The 25,366-nt window shown below is 38.7% G+C and overlaps 1 protein-coding gene across 2 annotated transcripts in view; it reads right to left on the minus strand.

The window, feature by feature from the left end:
* Nucleotides 1-25,366, minus strand: part of ANK3 (ankyrin 3) — a 101,772-nt gene that overhangs the window by 43,015 nt on the left and 33,391 nt on the right. For both annotated transcript variants that reach the window (XM_021699504.2, XM_044916035.1), the window contains exons 7-13: nt 11,624-11,835; nt 9,996-10,203; nt 8,612-8,708; nt 7,680-7,908; nt 6,917-7,042; nt 6,027-6,149; nt 4,430-4,511 (exon numbers count right to left, since the gene is read on the minus strand). In XM_021699504.2, the coding sequence (XP_021555179.1) occupies nt 4,430-4,511; nt 6,027-6,149; nt 6,917-7,042; nt 7,680-7,908; nt 8,612-8,708; nt 9,996-10,203; nt 11,624-11,835 (1,077 nt within the window). The remainder of the gene's footprint in view (nt 1-4,429; nt 4,512-6,026; nt 6,150-6,916; nt 7,043-7,679; nt 7,909-8,611; nt 8,709-9,995; nt 10,204-11,623; nt 11,836-25,366) is intronic.

Here is a 25,366-nt window from a genome sequence, read left to right on the forward strand (position 1 = left end):
TATTGTATGGAGATTGTGACACCACTGTTTTGATCGGTGAAGAAATTGTCCGAAAGGATCTAATTGGAGATGCCACATCGCTAATGGATTTAACTGAAGATGTAGTTGACGCGCCTAATGTGGATTTGATTGGAGAAGGAGTCGAAACAGACCATATTGATTTTAGCGGAGAAGCTGATGGCGTATTAGAGGATGAGCTTGATAAGGAAGTGAAGCCTGACTTGGCCGGCCCAGGCACTGTAATCGGAGCTGTTGTCCAGGACTGGTATGGTCTTGTAGAAAAGAATGGCTTGTATGAGTAAGTGGTGGGGAGGGATCTTGTTGCTCCTGCACTCCGTTCAACTGTTTCTTAAATTTTAAAATGAAATCAAACACAAAAATCAACAAAAATGGTTGAGAAACAGAGAGACCAGAGAAAAAAATTGGTCAGTAAACTTTGAAATATTACAAAAGCAAGTACAATTGTTTGCATGATTTAGAATGGAAGAGGCAAAAGGAACAATTAAAGTAAAAGAGGGGAAAAAAAAATTCCACAGACATAACTGGTCCAAAGTTAAAAATAAACAAACAAACAAACAAAAAAACAGAGCAATGTGAAATGAAAGACAGAAAAAGCACATCGCAACCAAGGAGGCCAACAATGAGAAACAGAAAACATGAGGAAAGAATTAATGATGAGAAAAATAACCACAATGGAAAACTGTTCCCTTACTTCCTATTGACTTTCTTATGTGCTGGTTTCGAAATATCAGCAGCCATTCTGCTTTGCCTGTATAGGTACAAGTTCGTTTTGTGCAACCATGTTAACTTTCATTTTAGCAAGGTCTAACGTTCCCTCTCCTTGAGCCTTTCGGTGATACTGATTGCACCTACTTAGAACCGGATCGATGTGTGTCACTATACATTAAATATCTAGAACTCTTTTCTAGAAAACTACTCAAGCCTATTTCATGCAGAATCCAAGGTAACTTTTAGGTGACAGGCAACTGATATGCAAACTGTGAAGCCACTGGATTTTAAATCTGTACCTTCCATGCACAATTCGGTTATGCTTCACACCCATAAAAAGCCAATAAGAGCAAGAAATTTTCTGAGTCAGAACTTTAAAAGAAAAAAATAAAAAAAACAAAGAAAAGGAATGTTTGCATTTATTTTTTCCATGCAGCATATTCCTTTTGGTGAGGAAAAAGAAAATGTAGTATGAAATGATTTAAAAATGCATGTGTACATACACACAAAGGGGAAAAAAAAGCAGAAAATATGGGTCATGGTTACCATAAGCAAGCAAAGCAACTGAAAACATTTTATCATGCGCAATAATATCATGGCAAACAAGCCAATGAAGTAATACAATTTTTAGGCCGTATTATGCACAATATATAAACTTTAAAAGTATTTCCACAAGAGCATTTAGAAAGAAGAGTACACTTTTTCCATGAGATGCAAAAATCTTGGTACCTTTTGAGACTTTTGGAAAATATTTAATACTGCATATTAAAAACACATCTGCAACTAAATATATCCACATCTGGAGTTATCTTCATTATGGATAAAAGCACATCGTTTATTTTGGATATTGTTTTCACAATTGATTATACTTTCAAATCTCAAAAGGTATCATGGGAAAATCTAAAAAGCGGTCATATTTTTAACACCCCATATTGAAGTATCTGCAGTGGGATACAGTATATTATCCGTATACATTTTTATCCATGGCAAAGCTACCAATTCTGGTGCTTTCCCAGAATGGTCATGGGACTCATAGATACCCCAAACACCGGAGCAGCCATGAGGCAGACCTACCACTAGGAAAGATGGATTTAATACCAGCATTCATCTGGCAATGGGACAAGAAACACACGAATGAGGTAAGCACACTTGCCAGGGGAGAGCAAACACACACTTGGTCCTCTCTACTTCTGCAGCTCTAACAAACAAACTGAGCTGGTCACAGAGATTTGGAATGCCTGCCAAGGGCTAGCGGTCTATGTCAAAGTTGAGTACAGTTTCACTCCCAGAAAGCACTGGTGCAGAATAACAGTGACACGCGAAGAGGAAACGAGAATCTGCTTCATCTTTTATGCTCCTCTTCATGCTGTGCCCGGGCCATTGCTATAATCCAGTCCTTGGATTAGCAGCTACTCCCACAAGGGTGAAGATTTTCATTCCTAGTGTACATTTAAATTCAGACATTCAGAACATGTCCTCTTCTAAGCTTACATATTATTCTAAAGAAATGTGGAAGAACTGAGGAAAAACTCATCCGTTTGTTAGCCCTTCCTAGTCATAATTCTCAATATTATATTGCTTAACTCTTTTGGAAACACCACAGTGCAAATGGAAGGTTTGGGTCACTTCAATTCAGTGACTTGGGCTCAGTCCAATGTCTCAAGAGAATTTATTTTTATAACTACCAGAAACTGGCAAAGCATCTCTCCTTCACCACTGAAGGCTGGCTCCATCAAGCGAAGAAGTCCTCTGAACCACATGTATGGTTTTATACTTTTCGTGAAGCAGCCAATGTACTGATCGGTTACACATTTTATGCTTTAATGACACATACTCTGTGATGCCCTTCATAACAAAGAAAATTTCTGGGAGGTTCTGGATGTCAGGCACTGAACTACACCAGACTCTTTCTTTATTTGGGGGCAGTGTGGTTTGAGAGGACAGGGTACCGAAGGAAAAGCTGTATCGCTTGGAGTTCTAACACCAATTAAGGGGCCACAGCATCTCCTTAGTTTCCTTATAGTCCCATCTTAGTCCTTTCCATTCTTCTGTTTACCACCATTATGCTCCCTTTCATAAAACTGAGAAAAGTACTCTCTTCCTTCTCTCAAAAGTCAAGGAAGATAAACCACATATTATACTATAACTGAAACTAACTAAAAAATAACAATACTTTCACAAGTGGGAAAAATTTAGTTGACTTAGCACAGACCTCACCTTAAGCTCATATATCCCCCCCAAATACTTTAGGGACCAGAATCATATGGGAGCTCACCTGCCCAGAGGTGCCTTGGACCTAAAGGAGCGGGTCATAAGAGACCGTTCAAATCTTAAGGATATTGCCTAGGAGTCCCAACCAGCTAAGGCTGAGAGCCTTAGCTCTGGGGCAAAACAGTATTCCACAGAAAACTTCTACCCAGCAGATTTAGTCATACTGAAAAACCATCTAGATATACACATATACCGTCCCTGCTTTGTGATAATAGGAGTTAAACTTAGCCCTTATGGTTTTGGAAGGATTTAGACATTTATGCTAGAGGCAAAAACTGAGATCTGGAAGAACATTCATGAAGTGGTAGCATTTCATTTCTCTGGTGCTCTCCATTTTGTGTCTAAATATAAAAGCTTCCCTAGTAGTCAAGGAGCTAGACTCCAGAAGACTATGCTAAGACCATCTAAGCTAAATAGTGGAGTCTTCCTTGTGCACATTTAATATGCTATCTTGGCCCACAGAAACAAGAATTCAGGAAAGCTGGGAAAAACCAAAGTTGTGGCTCTTACTGGTAAATTTCCAATCTCCCCTGAGTCAAGTTAATGGTGAGTAATGGAAAACAGCTAGAAATTGTATGCTAACTTAACAATAATTTTTGTAAAAATCCTCTTCTGATGGATCGAACACAGTGCTGTTCTCAGCATTCTTAGCTCCTGTCGGTGGAGGGATTCTCTGGAGGGCTGAGGGAACAGGAAAAGATGAGGTAGGGAGGGAGACAGATGAATGAATATGACTGAGTGGATTTATATCTTGATACTTGCAAGCCAGTTAACAATGAACCAAAACAATCACTGAGAGCAGAAAAGGGCTTAGCCAGTCTAGTGAAGACTAGCCTTGGAACTGGTGTTTAATAAAGGCCAGGGGCAGGGCGGGGAGGGGTTGGGGTGAGAGGAAGGAGGAAATAAGGAATCAGTATAGAAGTGCTACCTCAAGGCGGTAGGAAAATCTAATTCTTGCAAACTGGGAAGAAGGAGAATCAGGACTAAGATATAATGATCTACCTATATTAAGAAAAATGAGACGACAATCAAAGTTACTTTATCATTCTTTCTACCAACCCATGTATATAAAAATAAATATTTTCCCTTTTGAGCATAGATCTGAAGCAACACTGGTATGTTATCTCCTACTTAACAATCAAAGTGAAATCAAGGTTTTTAAAGACAAGTAATAAGTAGATGTTTCTAATTTAAAAAAGAGGTAATGTTTTTTTTAAAAAAAACTGTTTTGAAATTATGATCTAAGGGAGTTTGTACTTCATATCTTTAACTATGTACAAAATATCACTTAGATTTCATGATAAAATTTTCCTGCAATTTTTCTTAAGCCATTGGGTTTTCAAATGGCCCCCAAATTCAGTTTGTACAGAAAAAAATGCCTCTTCTTATAAAAATCCACATAGATTAGTAGATGTGTTAGAAAACTCACTCATTCCAGGCTCAGTCAAGTAGCTGTAGCGCTTACGTAAAGCTAAAGACGCAAAGCTCTGCCGTCGATCTGCTTTCTCGGCCTGAAAAGGGAAAAGGAAAAAGAGACTCTGTCCAATTTCCTTGTGACATTTTCATAGTTTTGAAACATTTTGTAGGATAGCATGTGGATACCTCGTTTATCTTTATTTTTCTTCTGATGGATTTTCCTCATGAAAATGTTAATTTCCTATTGTGGGTCTACAACCCCACCCCGATGTCTCAACCAAATTACCATCATTTAGCACCAACACAGCAGACTACAGGGGACTACAAATACAAGACGAGCGTTACAGAGACTTCTGATGCTGAGCAGTAAATCTCCCCAAATTCATTCGTATTGAAAGCACATATATCATGATGTACAGTCACTCTATGTGAGTACATTCAAGGAAAAGGGGCACACAGTGTCTCATTCCAGTTACTGCTGTTGTTTCTATATGTTAAAAGGCATAGAGTGTAGGTGAGGTTAAAAAAAGGTTAATGGCTTTATTAGAAATATGGATTCTATTTATTAGTACTGAGGTGTGAGTTTTAAAAATCCAATTATCCTATAACTTGGAGAAAGAGTAGGAGATGCCTTTGTAAGGAAAAATTCATTCAAAACCAAATGGAACAACGATACTCTTAAAAATGGCCAGGATAATTTTCTTCAAATAGAATACCAAATATTTATCAGTAGCCATGGAACACATATTTTGTATTAAATAGAACAACTTGATTTATACAATAAAATTTTATGTTACTCATGCTCTTGATTTAAATGTTACACAGAGTGGATGCTAGGTGAAGATATGAACAAATGTGTATTGATACTTGCCAAGCTACTACGTTTTAAAATGTTGAAAGAACGTTAGTTCCTCTTTTTAAATCATTAGCTGGATTATATTGCTGAACGCCCTGAAGTAGTCTCGTATATGTGGAGGAAGATCAAACCAATCTTTAAGAAAAATGTATACCCTTTACCTCACTTACACTAAGATCTGCAAAAATAGAATACGTTTCCCACACTTCAGCCCTCTGCAACTTCTTTTATACAGATTTAATTTCTATTCTAGCTCTGATAGAGTAAAAGCAGAAGTGTTCATATTACCTCATCATCTTGATCTGACTCTGTTTCCTTTTGGTTCCGAGATGCATTGCAGAGACAAGGAGTATTACAACGGACAGCAGGGAAAAGAATATCAGGATATGAAAAGGGCTGAGTAGGGAGCACAAAATGCAAGCGGAATCAAGAAAGCAAAGCAAAGCAAATCAAAAGAAGCCAACACAAAATATCAAGAACTATACATCCATGGCAAATTAATGTGTGACGTTATCCGAAAGCATAAGAATCTATGAGCTAGCAGCAGAAGCAGAAGCAATATACAGAGGACTCCATCATACAAACCATAAGAATCTGACACCACAGTAACAAGACTTAATCTACGCAAAGAGACTAATAAATCTCAAGTTTTAAGAACTTTAATCATGTTACAAAGCATTCCTTAATTGCATACCGAGGGCCCACTTCTCCAAGACCGGGGGAAGAGTTACAATAAACCAGTATTAAAAGATACCTTTTTATGTGCTGGCAGAGTGATATTTAAGTTGCAAACAGCTGTTTGAGGCAGTCCTTTTGTTGTCTTTGGTTCTTTCAGAAAAGAGAGACGACCACAGGGCTCCTGGCTGGTGTCTCTAATCTAGAAGAATTTAGGTGGTTGACAGTTATAGAAAGAGACTTTTCTGAGGACTCAGGAGTTAAACAGGTTTATTTTACAGAGCCCTTCAAGAAGCAGGCAAAGTAAAGGGAAAAGATGATGGTAACAATTACAGGTCAACGGCGGTGGTCACGTGTGAACTCAGTGGGATTTAGAATGCCCGATTCCGAGATCAGACCCAGGATTGCTATGTCTGCCTGTTTCCCTGGCATTCTGTTGTACAGTCTGGGTTATATGCATTTTCTTCCTGTCCAATAATTTCTTTTTCCCAAGGCCTTGGTTTTAGCAACAGTAATAAGAGCAAATAATCATCACACTGAACAGTTGTCCCATGTCCTTCTGTTCTCTGAGGAGGAAGATGGTCTCTCCAGAATGTCCTTGGGCATTCAGAAATGAAGATGGAACTTAAATACTGAGTTTGGATTTCATCCATTATTTGATTACTGAGCATTAACCAGATATGATGCATTTTATTATTCTAGATTGTTTGGTCTTACAAACATCTGCTTGAACATAAATAATCATTTAAATGTTTAAAAGGTAAAGATTCTTTCTTTTTTTTTTACTAATTATAAAGCTTTCCTGGCTCAAAAGTACACTCGGGGAGAACCGGGACAAAATCTGACCTTGTTCCTCTGAATTCAAGTTTGGTGGGATATTTCAAACTGAATAAATCACTAGACTCTTTTCTTTTTATTCCTAAGAGCATTTTTTTTCTTTTTTAATCAGAGTCTCTGTTGATGATTTACCTTGATGGAAAATGGCAGTCTATTTTCTTTGAAAGCATAAAAGTTAAAAACAAGCTGCTGTCCTCCTTTGGTAAGTGGGGCCAGATTTCCATAACAATCAACATAAATAGGTTTTCCTTCCAGAACCTTTTAGAGTAAAAGAAATACATAATTTAATGTTAATTTCAGCTGAAAGAATTTTGAGATTTTAAGTCACATAATATTAAAAGACTGACATATTTCTATGTCACATTTGTCTCCTTATTAGGAAATTACTTCTATGGTGTTATTTGCCACAAAAAGAACTCTGTTGGCTCACAATTCAACTACTGTGATTGGAAACTGAATCATGCATATGTACAAGACAGAATTATACATTCAATTCTATTCTAGCAACTTTAGACATCTTTGAGAAAGTGCTGACATCACTTCTTCATACAGATTTTGAAAGGGTTTTTTTTTTTTTTTTAAACTCAGATACTTTCACTGGGTTTGAAAAGGGAAAATCATAGTAATGTGCTAAAGACAGTGACCCTAAAAATAAGACAACTCGAGTCACCACAGAGAAGTATAGACCATGATGTAGATTCATTAGTACTGCATTGTAACCAAGATAACCTCAAAGACACATAAAATAATTTGAGAATAAATCTATATAAAATTTTTAAATCAAAACCTGAAATCAAGAATGTGCTTGATATTTCCAGTGAGTGCCATTATGACCTTAAAATAAAACCCCACATCTGGGGAATGTAATGGAACGGACTGGTTGTGAACAAGGTACCTCAATATCTTTGCTTCTTGCAACTTCCTCAAAATTCTCTTGCTGCTCTAAAGTTTTGTCCACTTTGTCATCTGTCATGCAGAAACAGCGCAGGGAGGATTCTACAGGATCATTCATTTTGGCAAAAACAACAAACTTCGCCATATATGGAACACATATTAATTCTCTGTATAGTTGTGTGGCTAACCCCACAGTTTCTAAAACTTGATGGCAGTCTGCGAGCCAAAATCTGAGAAAAACAAAAACAAAACAGAAGTATGAAAATGAGGTGATTTAAAAGCTAAATCTTAAAAAAAATTCACCATTAAAAAATTAGAGCATATAAGGGAACTATACCAAAACATTAACTTGTTAATTTAAAGAAACAGCAAAGATGTTTACTCTGTTTACAGAAGGTCTACATTTATTATTTGTTATAATTTTGCTGAGGAAAGGCTAAGGATTTTTTTTTCTCTCTCTTCTCCTTCCCATAAGATTCTGTTCCCCCACCCTCTTATATTTAGTCATGATTAGCCTTCCTTTCTACTCCTGCTTAAGAGTTTAATCTCTTATTTTACATTGGATGGAGCAAGAATTTTATGGAAGAAAATGAGAGAGAAATGGAAATTCTATCAGTCTTTTTTCTTTGAAAGCATAACAATTAAAAACAAGTTGCCTCCTTTAGTAAATGGGGCCAGATTTCCATAACAATCAACAGACAAGTGCAGAAACTGCTAAGAACTAGAAGAATCAAGTCTAGCACCATATAGCTCCTTGTGAGAAATGGGTAAGATGACTTATGCCAGTCAATTTTAGATTTCTGAGTTAGGCCCAATTTTGCCATCAAAATTAAAAAAAAATAATCATACTAGTATTGAGCACAAAAACTTTCACTTTCCAAAAGGTAATAAAACAAATTCCTTAGTGCTTTTTGGAATCCATTATTTCCATACCTGGCTGAAACATTGGTTGTAAAAGAGACACAATCCTTTATGAACGTCAGGGGAGTAGTTCCTGTGATGTCTTCCCACTGAGCAGGCGAGGTGCCCCCTGGGAGAACAAGAGCAGATATGTTGATTTTATCATGGGAGTTGCTCCTTGTAAAATCTTCATCATCGTCTTGTTCTTCTGGCATTGCCATGAACTTGCAAGACTTCAGCACGTTCAATTATGGCAGGCTCTAAGGGTGGTTTTCCTCTCTACTCTCTTTCTGTGGTTTTACTGCCTTATAGTGATCTCCTTATAAGACATTGTATTTTTAAAAAATTACTTTTCGGTGTCTCTGGCTACTGATGAATGGTTTAAATGTGGGGCAACCACAGGCTATCAAGTGCATTTTGTTAAGTGCAATTTATAAGTGCAAAGAACTGTTGTTCAGAAAGACAATATAATTCTTATTTATTTTTTTTATTTTTTAAAAAAGACAAGAACTATCAAGAAAGTTAAGCAGCAGCTGATTTTGTACTGCCCCAATCACGTAATCTTCCAGGGTACAAAGAGGAATCAGCCATTAAAACTACTCATAAAAACAACAAAAAAACCCAACCTATCTTAATTTAGGACTTTCTGTTAAAAATCATATTAGGTTGATCAAATGAAATAAGCTCTGGATTCCAGGTGCTTATCACAAAATGTGTTCTCCTGACCCTGCAGATTTTGTCTATTGGATTAAACTCGGGAATTGAGTGGTGAGAAGAATCATGTCCTCTGCTCTGCCCTACGCCTGGTGCTCTGTGGGGGCCTGTTTTCTCCAAAGTCTGTCCAATTTCCTGTAGTCTAAAGGGTGCTACTAGGTCCACCACCTCTGTCTAGGTCCCTGAGAAATGACCTAGATGCTCTAGTAGATTCAATACTATTTCAATAACCTTAAAAGAGCACTATTATTATTTTTTTTTATTAAAGATTTTATTTATTTATTTGACAGTGACACAGAGAGAGAGGGAACACAAGCAGGGGGAGTGGGAGAGGGAGAAGCAGGCTTCCCGCGGAGCAGGGAGCCCGATGCGGGGCTCGATCCCAGGACCCTGGGATCATGACCTGAGCTGAAGGCAGATGCTTAACCATCTGAGCCACCCAGGTGCCCCAAAAGAGCACTATTATTAATACTACACTTAATAACAGGGAAAATGATATCACTGAATTTGAAATGAGTCATGGTCTCAGCATCTTAAAGAAAGGTACAGGACAATACAGATGGGGTGATGGACAAGTAAAGTGTTTTATTTTTTTTCTAGTCTTATAAAGTGGGCATGGATGTTTCAAAGGCTTTATATGTTCGTACAGAGTCACTGCAAGTTGCTAGCCTCACCAGCAAGGGCAGAAACAAGTTAACCGCACCTGTAATGCTACAGAGCAGCCGCAGATTCGGCGTGCTATCCCCCTTGTACCCGTTGGCTACGCCTTCCCCAGAGGGCGGGGGCACCGGAATGGTCATTGTGATGGGTTTATGGAATTTCCTTCTTCTTGGTTCCACAGTGACGATTGGGCTAAATGTTGCTTTGTTTCCAAGGATCTTTTTCACAATTTCATCAGGAACAGGCTGGGCCTAAAGACAGAGAAAGGACCTTAGGTGGAAGTTTAACATTTTTCTCTCATTGGAAAATTGACTTTTTAAGTGAGGAGGGGGAAAAAAAAAAAAAAAAACCCCCCCCCCCCCCCGCAAGTCTTTCTTCTTCATCCTTTCTCACAATTTCAGGAGGGCGCAAAAAAAAGAACCCAAACAACCTCACACTGGAGCAGGAACCAGTCGGTGTATTTCCTCAACAGAATATGGACGACATGAGCTTGTGTGACAGGAAATCCGTTGTCACCACGGAGAAGTCTTTCAGGCTAATCCAAAGTAAACGTCAGCAAATACAAATATTGAGTCTAGTGTATTTTAAACCTATGCAGGACATCCAGTAAAACGTCACATAGGCGATTTGTGCCCAGGTAAAAATTGGGGTCTTCAGAGTTAAGTAACAAAGGGGATTTAAGATTTCAGTTCGAGATTACCAAACCTAATGGCTTCCTTTTGGCTTCTTTGCTAAGGGAACTTCATGTCACTGAACTATAAGGCAGTCTCCTTAGCTCCAAGTGGTTACGGAAGGCCTTCCCAGCACTTAGAGTACTTCACTCTAAAAAACCTCACAGGAAGAACCTCAGTTAAACTATTAATGACTATATTAATTGACACAAATTAAATTACTTTCCTTACTTTTTTCTTTTTTCAATAGATCTAACTGAAACAAATAAATATAAGAAAGATGACGCTTGCCATGATTTTCAGTTAGCTTTCCAAAACCCAAACAAGTTCCAAATGGTTTGGATAAAACCCAGTATTTATGATCTACTTCAATCAAAATCTGAAAGCTTGCAAGTTTCCTTATTACTGATTTTTATGAAATGGCGTCTTATAAACCAAATCAAATATGGTTTGTTTCTTTAATGGTGTATTTGCTCTTTGGTGCTCTTGTCACTCTGAATACCAATAACCTATGGTTAACAAAACAATCTTTTTTTTAAATATATATATATTTTTAAGATTTTATTTACTTATTTGACAGAGAGAGAGTCAGTGAGAGAGGGAACACAAGCAGGGGGAGTGGGAGAAGGAGAAGCAGGCTTCCCACTGAGCAGGGAGCCCGATGCGGGGCTCGATCCCAGGACACTGGGATCATGACCCGAGCCAAAGGCAGACGTCCAATGACCGAGCCACCCAGGTGCCCCAACAAAACAATCTTTCATCAGAAACCAAGCGATACTTTTAAAAGAAAAACCCTAAAATACGTACCTTATGGAATAAGCCACCAAGCTCACTTTATACTTCATGCTTTTCATTTGAAATAGGTAAATGATTCCCAAAATGGCATAGTGCTTTGATTAGCAATATCATTAGGATGAGTTACAGTTACAACTGTTTTCTGAGTGGAGCATGCTCTCACACTCTCTACATATGCCAAAGAAACAACATTTTCACACGTTACCTGGAGGCCCACTCGAATTCTTTTGGTTAAAGCACCCTCTGGGAAAGAAGCCTGGACGAGGGGCACAGTGGTGCTGCTCAGAATTCCGCCTTCAGGACCAATCTGGTTGCTTTCCTGCTTAATCCTAGAAACCACAGCAAAATACTGGGGGAAGTCCTTTGTGATAATCCTGCAGATCCGCTTCTTCCCTAGCTCTTCTGGGCTGTCAAGTTCTGAAAAGACGAATGAAAAAGCCATGAGAGTAAGCCTATCTACCTAATACCTTAAGATAAACTGATGTGTAATTTTGATAGATAAAATGACTTATATCCAGTAGTCTCAACAGAGTTTCTATGATGGAGAGAAAGCGACAGTGACTTTAAAAATAATATAAAGATTTGTAAAGATATTATAAAGCTCTTCATATACAGTATTTGTAGAAAAATATTTCTACCGAAGAGGAGCAAACATCTTCAAAAACTGAAATTTTACCTCATATGAACAGAGCTCTACTCTTTAAGAAGAGAGACCTCATTCTGTGATTATTTACAATAATCTGCCCTCAAACTGCCAAAGCAGGAATGAGTCAGGAAAAAGCAGGGCCTCACAAGAAAGTGAGTAAGGATTTCAGGATGTCTGAAAGGCTCTAGAACTTTATTTGAAAACCTCTTTAAGATATTTTTAAATTGTCCAAATGATTAATATTGTCATCACCTATTTCTGTCTATGCACCGATAACCCTCACGCATCAAACTCAACCTATCCACAAATGGATACATCTTTCCTTCTGTCCACTTCCAAACTTAACTTCTTCCCCTTTATACTAACTCTGGTAAAGGGCTTACAGTTTTCTAGTCCTCCTGTCCGATAGTTTGACTCACTTTCCTGGATACTTCACATCGAAAGGTCGAAGTCCAGCTGATTCCACTGTGGCAAAGGCTTGTTGTCTTGCCAGCCCCTGTCTGAGCCCTCTTTGCCTTGCCTGGATCACTGAGTCACCTCCTAACCATCTCCCTGCCACTCGCTTCTCCTTATTCCAACTCATCCCCTACAGTGCAGCCAGATGGGTCTTCTTCCAAGAGCCAGATTTTATGCAGAACGCTGGTTGGTTTAACTGAAATAAACGATTTTTAAAATCATATGAAATAATAAATATTTGAGATTAGCCAAGAGTATTTTGGAAAAATAGCTTTATGAGGGAGAATTTATCTTATAAGATTTTAAAACTTATCTAGAAGTATCATAATAAAAGTTATATGGATAGACATATAAAAATATAAGAAATACATATATAAGATTAGACAAAAAGGTCAGGGATAAGAACAGAGCAAGAAACAGATTTAAATTTATACACGTATATACACATACATGGAATATATGTAAGTCCAAATGTATCTACTTTTTTATATTATATATTATGTATTTAAATGAATATGTTTAAATCAAAGTCATATATTTAAACTTCAAATCAGTGGGGGAAAGAGTGCTTATTTAAGATGGCATTGACATACATGAAAATCTATTTGGCAGAACAGAGCTAAATCACTACATCTTATTACATATAAATACAAATTCCCGCTGGATAAGAGACTTAACTACTTAAAAAAATTAAAACGTTACCGTAAAACATCAAGAGAATATGTTTCAGCCATGGTTAGGAGAAATTTTTGTATTCAAAACTGGAAACCCAGAAGCCTAAAAGGTCGTTTTGACTATAAAAATGTAAAGTTTTCTATGGCAAAAATAGTTAGCTTGAAAGACAAAAGGGAGACTAGGAAAGATAACAGCTACGTGGGACACATGGCACCTACGAGCTGACAGAGATGACAGATGAGCCAACAGAAAATGGCAAAATACTGTAAATGGGCAATTCACAGAAGCTGAAAACTGGTCAGAAAAACATATATTAAAAAGATCAAATTTAATAATTTGCATGGAAATACCTACTTAAACAAGATATGACATAAATATTTGAGACTAGCCAAGGGTATTTTGGAAAAATAAATTTGCGAGGGAGAACTGGAAGAATCATGATAAAACAGTTATATGGAGACATTGTGAGGGCGGGAGAGGGAGAGGTTATTTAAATATGATGATCAGGAAACACCTCTCTGAAGAGGTGATAATAGGTGAGAGATGCGAAGGAAGGAGGGAGCCAGGCTGGAAGTGACTGATTGGTATAAAGCATATAAAGTGAGGAAAGAAGCAAAGATGCAGAGCAAAATGCATAGTCTGGTCCTTTTTAGGGAAATGTGTAATCTGCACATTTATATACTTTTATAAGAGAAATTTGTAGAAGAGACATTCTAGGCCACTGGCAACTGGTCACTTCAGAGGGATGGGAGGTGGGGCTGGAGGTGAGGAGAGAAGAAGACAGTGGGTTTACATAGTTGGGGTGGTTTTGTTAACAAAATAAAGGGGAAATTCCCAGACTTCAGAGAGGGGTGTTGGTTTTGTTTTTGTTGTTACTCACATAGCCCTCTCTTCAACCTCTGATACATACAGTACACGTCCTACCATTTTTTAACTATGAACATGTCTGCCTCCTTTATCGCAGGACTGAGATCATGGCTTATTTTGAGTAGAAATTTATAGAAAGGTAAGGTGGATGGTTAGATAACTGGATCAGTGACATTTTCTCATTTTACAGATTAACCACCAAACTCTGAGGTGGGAAGACCAAATTAGTTGGCAAATAGAAACAGGGTTCTACCCAGACCAAAATGGAACTGGAATTTGGTCCGTTTTGCTTCCTGACCATCTGCTTCTCCTCTGCTCTGTCCAAAACCAAATACTGAGTTTCTAGTGAAAGAAAAATAAAAGAAAACAAAGGCAAATTATTAAAGAAAAGAAAAGGTTAATATAGAAAGACAGGAAGGAACTAAAGAGTTCGCTCAGGAAAATATTCTGGGCAAGTTTTCACCTATTCAGCAATTGACAAAATAAAAGTTTTCCATACAGAGCAGATATATTTCCCTTCCCATGGTTTGGCTTATTTTAAAAAGTCTGAGTTCTCAGAGTTCATAATTCATGCTGCAGCTGAGAGAGTTCTGATCATTTGTTTCAGTTGCTGTGCAGCCCATCAGCTGCAGCTAAGCAGACATTTTTTTACCTCAGCCTCAAACTTGTGATCGTGTTCTCCTTTAGAAATAGCTTCGGACTCCACAGAGTGCAAGCAATTTAAGAAGACTCCGCCGTGAAATTACAACCTTCCAACAAGACAAATTTCCTGAGTCTGAGTGTAACAAGCAGTGTATCCTGTGAGTATGACATTTACTCAAGATCAGTATGGGCCTACGGGGGGCAGCAAGGCACCTTTTGGGGCACTTGGGGCAATACGTGCTTCTTAGCCGTTTGTGTGTGTGTGTGTGAGTGTTGTACGTACATTTGTGAGGAGTCAAGGGGGAGACAGCCGTATCACCCCTGGAACCTGTAACAGTGAGGGACTGGGAAGAGCGGCCCCTTTGTGTAGTGAAGCACAGCCAGGCCACATCTCTGCTCCACGGCCTTTGATCAAACATTAAAACCATCCCGAATATAAAGTGAGCATGTCCATCTCAGATGCAGCAGGTGAGTGGTGAAGGGAGAAGCTCAGGGTTCTAACTCCACACTTGACTTCTAACGTCTTTTAGGATTGGCCAGTGGTTCTGGGACACTCTGTGTTGTACCCACTCTATTTTAAAGCTTCTAGCAATTTCTCTGTCACCATTAAAATCTGTATAATTATTGAGCTTCAGTGTTGTATTTTAACAGGTTTTATTTATTTATTTAAGAGAGAGGGCGAGCACGTGAGTGGGGGAGGGGCGGGCGAGAGGGAAAGAATCTCAAGCAGACTCCGCGCTGGTGTGGAGGCCTGCCACGGGGCTCCACACGGGGCTCGATCCCACAACCCACGAGATCACAACCTGAGTGGAAACCAAGAGTCAGACACTCAACCAACTGACCCACCCAGGAGCCCCTTTTAACAGGTATTTTATTAACAGGTATTTTAAAGATAAGCCTCAATCCAAAGAAACAACTACTGTGTGAATTTAGGACACTGGAATCCCCAAGCACCATTCTTTAAACAGTATCATACCCATGTTGCCTTCTTGAATTATTCAGATTCCCAGGCATCTGCATGATGAAATGGACCAGGTTATATTCTGTTTCTATGTATACTTATTTTTAACTTTTTTTCTGAGAATAAAAGTCAATACAAATGTAAAAACTACAAAAAGTACTTAAGTATCGGTTTATCAGAAGAAGCATAATCTCTTTAGGAGCTACAGTGGAAGGCGAGGCTATTACAAACTGGGATAGCTGCATAAGTAAGACAATAAATGATGGAGACAGTAGGTAAATGTGAGAGGCAAGAGCATGAAGTGAAAGCCAGGCAGTAAGATTACCAGGGAATTCTTATGACTTGAAAATCTATCACAAGATCTTATTGCTCATCATATAGGACAAAGGTTAAATAAATTACGATATATTCATACTGTGGAATACTGTGCAGTATTAAAAAGAATGGGGTAGAAGTATACATTTTAATATGTAAATCTCCAAGCCATATTAAATGGAAAAGTCGCAAAAAATGTGATCACAATCAACTAATCACATCATTACATGTCTATGTATAAATTCCTATAATTTACATTAAAATCAGGGGAGGGGGGAAGAGAAGAGGAAAATTATAATGACTGTACCCTTGTGTATTATTACATGGGTAATAATACTAATACCAGTATTTAATAATATGATATATATATAATAAATGATATAGCAGATTATTAATATTTTAATGTAGATTCAACTCAAGCAAATTTTTTCTCTATTTCTTGCTTTAAACAAAGGAAACTGAAACACAGTCATGAAATGATCTTAGCTGACTGTTTCAGGTAACTAATGACCCAGCTAACTAGGGGAGCCTGCAGGAGGGCTGAAGGCTCTCCAAACTCAGCTACTGGGAAGCCCTGACTCATGGCCACATTCCCCATGGTGAGCACCTTATCACGAGCCTTTTTATTCTATTTATAATTTTGATAATCTACTAATGTGTATTCAAATCAGATTTTCTTTTCATAAAATGTGAAGTACCCACAGTTAAGTTACACTAAGCTAAATGATGTCTGATACTGAGGCCTGGCACATTGTAGGTATTCGACTAGTATCCACTGAACAAAGCCCTCACTGGGAAATAATGAGACTCACATTTTTCATACCAAAGAACTACATAATTCTTCAAATCTTGCTTTAAAATATATATAGTAGTAGAGACTGGTTATTGTTTGTTCTTTTAATAGTTTTTTTTTTTAATTGTATGTGGAAAGTGGCTCTTGTCTTCCTACTTTTTAATCCACAGTAAATTTTATTATGTCCATGTGTTTATAAGAGAAATTACTGTTGACTTAATGGATTTTACCCAAAGGGTGTCAAAAACTTACAAGAATATAAAACTCTTCTGGAAGTTCTGTGTTGCAAACTACAAAGGTATGTCAGAAAAGTCAGATTTCCAGGCAAATAGCCTGATAAGGTAAAAATGAACAATGCCAATATTCTTTCCAGAACTGTATTTGTATTCAGATTTTAAAATGGTCTATTATTTAGAGAAGCAGGAATATATTACCAAGAATCTTTGCTTTGCTCCCACCCTTTACATAGATAAACCCAACAAAATAATCTACAAATATGATGACTGTGTCCTATTCATACCCAAAGGGAACCCAGCTTGTGTGTGGCCCCAACTGGCTAGATCATAAGCAACACCAGCGATATCTATTAAAGGTACAGGTTTCTAGGCTTCTCTTGTGGAGATTCTGACTTGGTAGGCCAGGGATGGCACCTACTTTTCACACTCAATTTAGGCGATTTTATGACTTGGTATGTGTGGGAAGCAAAGTCTTAGTAGACTTTCACCCGTTATCCGTCCTTAAAAACTCAGAACCCAAATTATTAAAAACATGACAAGAGGATCCTATGAGAAACATCTTAAGGATGGTTCAATATGAGAAGAGAAGCTTATGGGGCAATAATGTCCATTAGTTTTAAATGGGTTTGCTTTTTAAAAGAATCTACTAAACCACTCTGTAGCTATAGAATTAAAGGAGAAAATGACATAAAAATAGAGAGCTTCTTAGCTGGGGTAGTTAATAATGCCATAGACTATGAAAGGACCCTGAATCCTCCTCTGTCTGTTTAATCTGTTACTAATAAAGTTTTCACAAAAAGATAAGATTAAAGGGAAAACAAAGAGGTGCGTTCTGAAACAGGTAGTTTTGGTCAGGCGAAATATTAAAATTTATACTTACTGAATGTCTACTTTGTGGCAGGTGAGTTACTATTTGGCCCACAGAGCATTTGGTAAAGAGGGTGTCTAAAGTTCAAAGAGAGGAAGTGACTTGCCCAAAGTCACTTTAGAGCTTAGAAGCCAGGTCTACGAAGAGGGTGGGGGAGAAAGGATGAGGTCACACAGACATGAACTTCACCCACTATTTAACACAGTGTCTTTGCAGACTAGCTGGCACAGGGGTGGTGGTTGATAAGTGGATGAGTAATGGACAGATACGCAGATACCCTGGCCCAGGAGGTGACACAGTTTCTTACTGGCCCACTCTATGAGCAGAAAGCCCTGATTACAGTGGCGTTTTCTGCTGTGCAAGAAATGGAAGCTAATGTTCTACAGCTTTCTTAGCTCACTAATTAATGATAAATTTCTTAAGCACCTTGTAACTCATTTGGTTTCTTTATTTGCAAAAAGTGGGACAGCTCTCTCTGTAACTGAGATTTTGCAACAGAGCAGTAAGAATCAAAAAATGCTTTGCAAATATAAATGGTTAAGAAGATCATAATACACTGAGGCATAAATAACAGGATTGAAATCAGGTTCCCACTAAATTAATCTCAAAGCTTTCAAATGATTATCCTTGATTAGTTTTGCCTCACTCCTACCCGCACATGATTAAATGTCTCAATAACGTGCTCAAATGGGACCATGGTTCTTTCTCCTAGACCAAATTTGTTTTCTGAAGACTGTTTATGAGTGTGAAGGTCAGGTTTGAGTGTGAATAGTCTATAGAAGGAATACAAACTCAAGTCTTCGCAAAGGATGATTTCTATAACTACAGTTCAATATCTAGTCAGGTGAATATTCTGCTCAACTTGTTTCTCTAAAGGGGACTATTTGATATTAGGGGCGGGGGAAAGTGGAGTCCTAGAATATTAAAATTGGGCAAGCTAGTCAGTATGCGTCTGTGGGAAGTCAGTGGAGACAGGTGCCTTGGGTTCAAATCCAACCCTCAACCAGTGAGCCTGGACTTTGGACAAGTTCCTGACCTCTGAACATAAGTCCCTTGTTTCTAAGGTCAGGACAAGAAAAGTTTCCTCTGGGGTAGACAAATGATAGAAAACCACCAGCACAGTTCTGTTCATATACTAATTTATGTTATATATCCTTTCCAAGGTAACACAGATTTGGAATAGAGGAGAACCAGAAAACCACTCCATGGCAGATCCAAGGTTGGATTAAACAAAACAAAACAAAACAAAATGAAACAAAACACACACAAAAAAACCCACATGACACTCTGTATCTCTACAGTGTATAAATCTTAATCGCTATCATTTTAATTTCATTTCAGTTTTCAAAAGAAAGTTTCACCAATTACAGAAAATTAAATATAAGAATTTATAGATAAATTGGGAGAAGTGAAGGAAATAAAAGACAGTCTATATCATTCAACTCTGGCTATAGAATGTGTGGAATAGTAGAGCATTTGTAATATATTTACTCAAATATTTCAGAAAATTGCAGACATTCATCTCCTTGGAATTCAAGTTCAGCTTCATCTGAATATGCAAATTTTGTTAACAAGCCTGTCCAAGATGTTGCAGGGAAAAAAACCCAAAACCAGGTGATACAATTGACCCTTCTTTCTCAATGTAAACATAATAGAAACCTTTCAATTTTGCTTAACTTTTGAAATAATTATAGATTCATGGAAGTTGCAAAGAGTGGAGAGAGGTCCCATGCACATCTACAATTTTAGTAATTTTTTAAAAAAGATATAATTTATTTATTTGAGAGAGAGAAAGAGAGAGAGAGACAGACAGGTGGACAGAGAGCAGGGGGAGGGGCAGAGGGAAAAGGAGAAAGAGACTCCCAAGTGGACTCTGAGCTGCGCACGCACGTGCATGGGGCTCAATCCCAGGACCCTGAGATCATGCATGACCTGAGCCAAAACCAAGAGCCAGACGCTCAACTGACTGAGCCACCCAGGCGCCCCTACGATTTTAGTAATTTAACTTATATTCTTACTCAGTTCTGGCATCTGCCTTATGTTTGTCTGGTTCAGCATTATTTTACATCTTTATGCAAGGTAAGGATCTTCTTTGATACTCAGATTTGTACAATGTATTAAAAGTGCTAATGATGAAGAATGTCTAGAAACAATGATGTATCTATTTGTTTTCCCCTCCAGTTTCAGCAATCCATATAATTTCTGACAATCATATTTCTTAAAAGTATTTTTATTTTTATTTTTTATTTATTTTTTTTAAAAGATTTTATTTATTTGAGAGAGAGAGAATGAGAGACAGAGAGCATGAGAGGGAGGAAGGACAGAGGGAGAAGCAGACTCCCTGCCGAGCAGGGAGCCCGATGCGGGACTCGATCCCGGGACTCCAGGATCATGACCTGAGCCGAAGGCAGTCGCTTAACCAACTGAGCCACCCAGGCGCCCCTTAAAAGTATTTTTAAATGAATTTCTAATCATTATTTGCCCTTCCCCTGCCACCCAGACCTCCTCTCCTCATTTGGTTGTGGCCTCCCTTCCTTTAGAAAGTTGCTTTCTCTCTTGGGTATGGGTCTCTGAATTATTAAGGAAATGTATCGTCAAAAGTGGGGACAGACGCCTGGATACAAAGCATTCATGTTTCCATTCATTCAACATGGCAAGATGACAGTCCTGCGCCAAGAGCTGTTCCATGCACTGGGCATATGGCTGTCAACAAGTCAGAGCTGGTCCCTGTCCACAGGGACTTCCCAGTACATCAAGGAAGACAGTAAAGTTCAAAGCTGCTTGTTACAGAAGAAGACAGGCCAGGTGTCGTGGCCATATTTACCAGGTGGACCTAACTTACTCTGGGGTTTAGGGAAGGCTTTCTGGAAGAGAAGCCAGGGAGCGGATGTTTGGTCATGTCAGAACAATCATTCTAAGGTTTTTCTCCAGGATTGCAGAAACCTCACATTCTTTGCACCTGCTTCTCTATGGGTTTTTTCCAGGAAAATGTTCTTCCATATTTGCTTACTTTTCCACTTATGTACATAAAAAAGCATGGCTTTCAGGCAATTAGCTCCATTAGGTTACTTTCTTCAACCTTTTTTTAAACCATTGCTACTACATCCAGGCAAAAGACAAACAATATAATCCCATGTTCAAAACCAGGATCATATATAATGTTTTAAAGCCGAACACCATACCTCAGTAACACAGCACGTCCAGCAGATACAGAAACGCACTGAACTCCAAGGGGCCTAGATTTGCTGTGTCTGGCATACCGGCCTCTATCCACACCCACGCTAAAGGTAATAAAGCTTACACCTGGTCTCTCAGACTTGCTTACCTGTCCTCAAAGGGCTAAGAGCCCCGTTCCGTCTGACATGTGGGTCAGGGTGTCTGATGTCATTGTTCTGATCCACTAATGTCTCACAAGGACATGTAAATGCTGGAAAATTCACATACATCGGCATATGTAAAACCGGCATTATTAATGTGCATTTGCTTTGGTCCCATTCTCATCTCCCGGCCAGTTGGTGTGGGGGACTGGGCTAGCATAGGTTCCTTTCCTTTTGCAACGTGGTAGGTGTCATGCAACTGATTTAAAATGAGTTTTAGGGCCACAGATAGAAAGTCAGTATTTTGTGATGGTTTAACTGACAGTATTTGGTATGCACTTTTTTCCCCCACCCTAACACAATCTTGATTTGGTTAAGTTCAATTTTTACTTTTTCCTCCAGAATTTTTCAAATTTGTTAACAGATCTGTCCAACAGATGGTGCTGTGTACAACATAAAAGTACGTATTTCACTTCTCAGGGCTCAGCTGTTGCTACAATGGAACTTGACGCTTTAAGGTTGCTCTGTCTCATGGCTGATAAATTAAAAACAAGTTCAACCGAAATGAACCAAAGTAGCAATTTTTAACCGAGAAGTCTGCTTCTGTAGTTCCTCTTGATACAGTTAAGATAATAAATTATGGAAAATTTGTTTTCTGTGATGTAACATTATAAGTAATCAATTTCTCTTTCTTGCTTCAATTTACAAAAAGAAATAGCATAATTATTTCATCTAAAATGTATTATTATAAACTTTCACTCGGTCTCATGGGAAAGTGAAGCAATGACAACAGCGAGGAAACGCGTTCCTGGCCTTGTAGCATTGTTTGGGGGACCTTCAGCCTCACTTGGTTCCAATACAGTGGTTGGGATTTTTAAAAGAATAGCATAATCCCTATATCCTCAAAGCATTCTTGTGATGCTTAGGAAGCAATGATTTTGATTTTAAAACCTAATAAATGCGGCTACACGAGTCCACACACTGTCCGGAGGAGCACTGTCTGAAAGAAGTATAATGCAAGCCACATTTGTAATTTTAGATGTCCTTATAGCCACACTGGAAAAATAAAAAGGAACAGGGAAAATTAATTTTAACACTATCTTTTATTTAGCCCAGCATATCCCAAATATTACCACTTCAACAGGTAACCGACGTAAAAATTATTAATGAGATATAGATTTGTGGGGTGGGGGTACTTTGTATGTCTGCTGTGTTTTCCACTCACAGCACATCTCAGTGCAGAGTTCCGCGTGCTCTGAGCCACACAAAGCTAGTAGCGAGCACAGCGACAGTGCAGGGCAGGAGCATTTCTCGAGCTCGGCAATTCTAAGACCTCCGAGGAGGAAGGATTCTTCTGCGAGTAAATACTGCCAGTTCCAGCAAAACCACAAACTACAAAACACCCCCTGGGGTTTGACTTCGGAGGCACAATTTTAAACATCTTTAACCAAACTCTGTGAGTGTGATTAACTAAAGGTTTTATTTTTTATTATTATTTTTTAGATTTTATTTATTTAGAGGGAACACAAGCAGGGGGAGTGGGAGAGGGAGAAGCAGGCTTCCCACTGAGCAGGGAGCCCGATGAGGGGCGCGATCCCAGGACCCCGGGATCATGACCTGAGCCGAAGGCAGACGCTCAACGACTGAGCCACCCAGGTGCCCCTCATTTTTTATTTTATACTTGTTTTTTTATTAGGGAAAATTCAAAGATTTTAGAACAGTGTTAGAGCCACCCAGGCGCCCCAAACTAAAGGTTTTAAACAAACGTATGAAGTGGATTCAACTTGGTGCACTTTAAAGATGATGTTTTTGGGGGCAGCGGAATGAATATGTTTTGCAGTATCTTTTTCTCAGCAGAGACGTGACAAGTGCTCGAACAAGACCTATGTCTGCTGCCAAAGAGAAAAGGTGCTCCTGCCACGTGGTATCCTAGCGATACCAGCAGGTTCTTCACACCCAGACCACCTGTCCTCTGTCATCCTAGCCTCTTACTTCAAGAGAGCTTTGCTAACACACCTGCTTCATTGGCGTAACCATCGACATGCTTTTGTCTGTGGGCTCGCTAGCGGCAGAAAAAAAATCTTAATTCCACTGTATTCTGCAATGACAGTTTTTTCCTGAATACATATCATATCCTTTTGAGTCACACAAGAACTAAGATGGTACCTTGATGAGTCATGGACATTTTAAATAGCAGCTAACATTTACGTAACATTTTTATTCCACACAAAACACTTTCATAGGCATCCTTCATTTGAGAACACAGAAAGGCGAAGGAGTATAATAGAAAAACAGCTAAATTTGGAGTCAGAAGTCTGGATTTTAGAAGTCTAGAGCTAGATCTTTTTACTACTTCCTGACTGGGTGGTGGTGAGGCGGAGGTATCAACCAGGATGAGGGCTTGAACTAGCCTTGTGTGATCTGGAAGAGGGGGCAGACGCCACCCTGCGGGTCAGTGACCTGGGAACAGTAGGGAAGAGTGCCCCTTTGTCCCACAGCCAGCATCAGAACAGATGGTTTGGCAAGTGGAAGAGTCAAGATTTTAGCCCTGACCTGCTCTCCTGAACAACTGTACATGGCAGCAGTGATGAATCCTAACATTGATTGAGTGGTTCTCACTTATCGGACCTTGGGTGAAGAACTTCACATTTTTAGCTTGTCAGTTCCCCCTTAGTTCTCTGTGAGGTATCCTCACTTTACAGACTGAAACTAAAGCTTGGTTAGGATTGCACAGCTAGTAAGTGATGGGTCGGGATGGGAATTCCAGTCTATGTGATGTCCACAGATCTGACCCTAACCATCAGTTACACTGGGAAAATTTTCCTCCTCCTTGAACCTGTCTTTCCCTGAAGTTATTCTGACTACTGAATTATTCTAACTCCTAAATTCTAACTACTAAATTGTGCATTTGGAAAGGCTTTGCAAGTTCTGAAATACTATAGAACCATAATCTAATCTTTATGATTGTGTTGTTTAGTCAAAATCAGTTATCAAAATATTGGCTAAGATGATTTTTAAACATTTGGGTTTTAAGATTTTCACGGAATAAGGTACAATAGGACTGGTATAAAAGTAGCATATGGAAGAGGGTTAAAAAGGAAACATTTATGGGGCACCTGGGTGGTTCAGTTGGTTAAGCGTCTGCCTTTGGCTCAGGTCATGATCCTGGGGTCCTGGGATTGAGTCTCGTGTCAGGCTCCCTGTTTGGTGGGGCATCTGCTTCTCCTTCTCTGCCCCTCCCCACCGCTTGTGCTCTCTCTCAAAGAAATAAATAAAATCTTTAAAAAAATAAATAAAAATGTGGCAAAGAAACTCTTTCTACTATTTCCAAGATAACACAGAGGGCTGTATCATCATTTCTTTAAAACATGTGACAGATGCCCTGAGTACAGCAGCACTGGGGGCATCATTTGTCTAAGCAAAAATAGGACTAATTCCTATATGAAAATTGGTTTATTAAAAACAAAATGAATGCAAATCAGCATGAAATCATGGAAGTCCATTCCATAAATAAACCTTAAGAATTAAAAAAAAATTCTACTTGCGATTGTTAGGACATACTATAATCTATACTCAAAAACGAAGGAGAACATATCAGAATACTCAGTGTTTTTGCTAGAATTACAGTGTCCAACAAGGTAGCGAGTGGCCATGTGTGGCTATCTGAAATTACCGAAACAAAATTAAAAATTACCTTCCTCAGCTGCACTAGTCACATTTCAAGTACTCCAAAATCACATGTGACTAGTGATTACTGTTGGACAGCATGCATAGTGAGCATTTCCATCATCGTATAAAGTTCTACTGGACAGCACTGTTTTAGAATGTTCAGTATTCTTCCTAGAATATTGTTCCTTTCTCAGAACTTTCCTCAAAGTAAATGCTCCTCATTAATTTTTTCCTCCCGGAGATTAACATTAATGACATTTGGAGTAGAGGAAATAGACGAATGAGAACTTTTCCTCCAGAGAGCTACATAATTTTAAGGAGGTTCCTCTTCCTGCCCCTCACCAGCAGTAGGGGGAAACCTAAATCAGTGCTGCGCCTGACACGTTCAAAGGTGATTAAGACCCGTACCCTGCCCTCAGGAAGTACAGTATTAAGGTAGCTATCCATTAAAAAGAAAAGAAAGAAAATCATTCTGTAGTAGAGGCTACATTTCAATAACTAGT

This window comes from Neomonachus schauinslandi, chromosome 6 (genome assembly GCF_002201575.2).
Source record: "Neomonachus schauinslandi chromosome 6, ASM220157v2, whole genome shotgun sequence".
Lineage (NCBI taxonomy): Eukaryota > Metazoa > Chordata > Mammalia > Carnivora > Phocidae > Neomonachus > Neomonachus schauinslandi.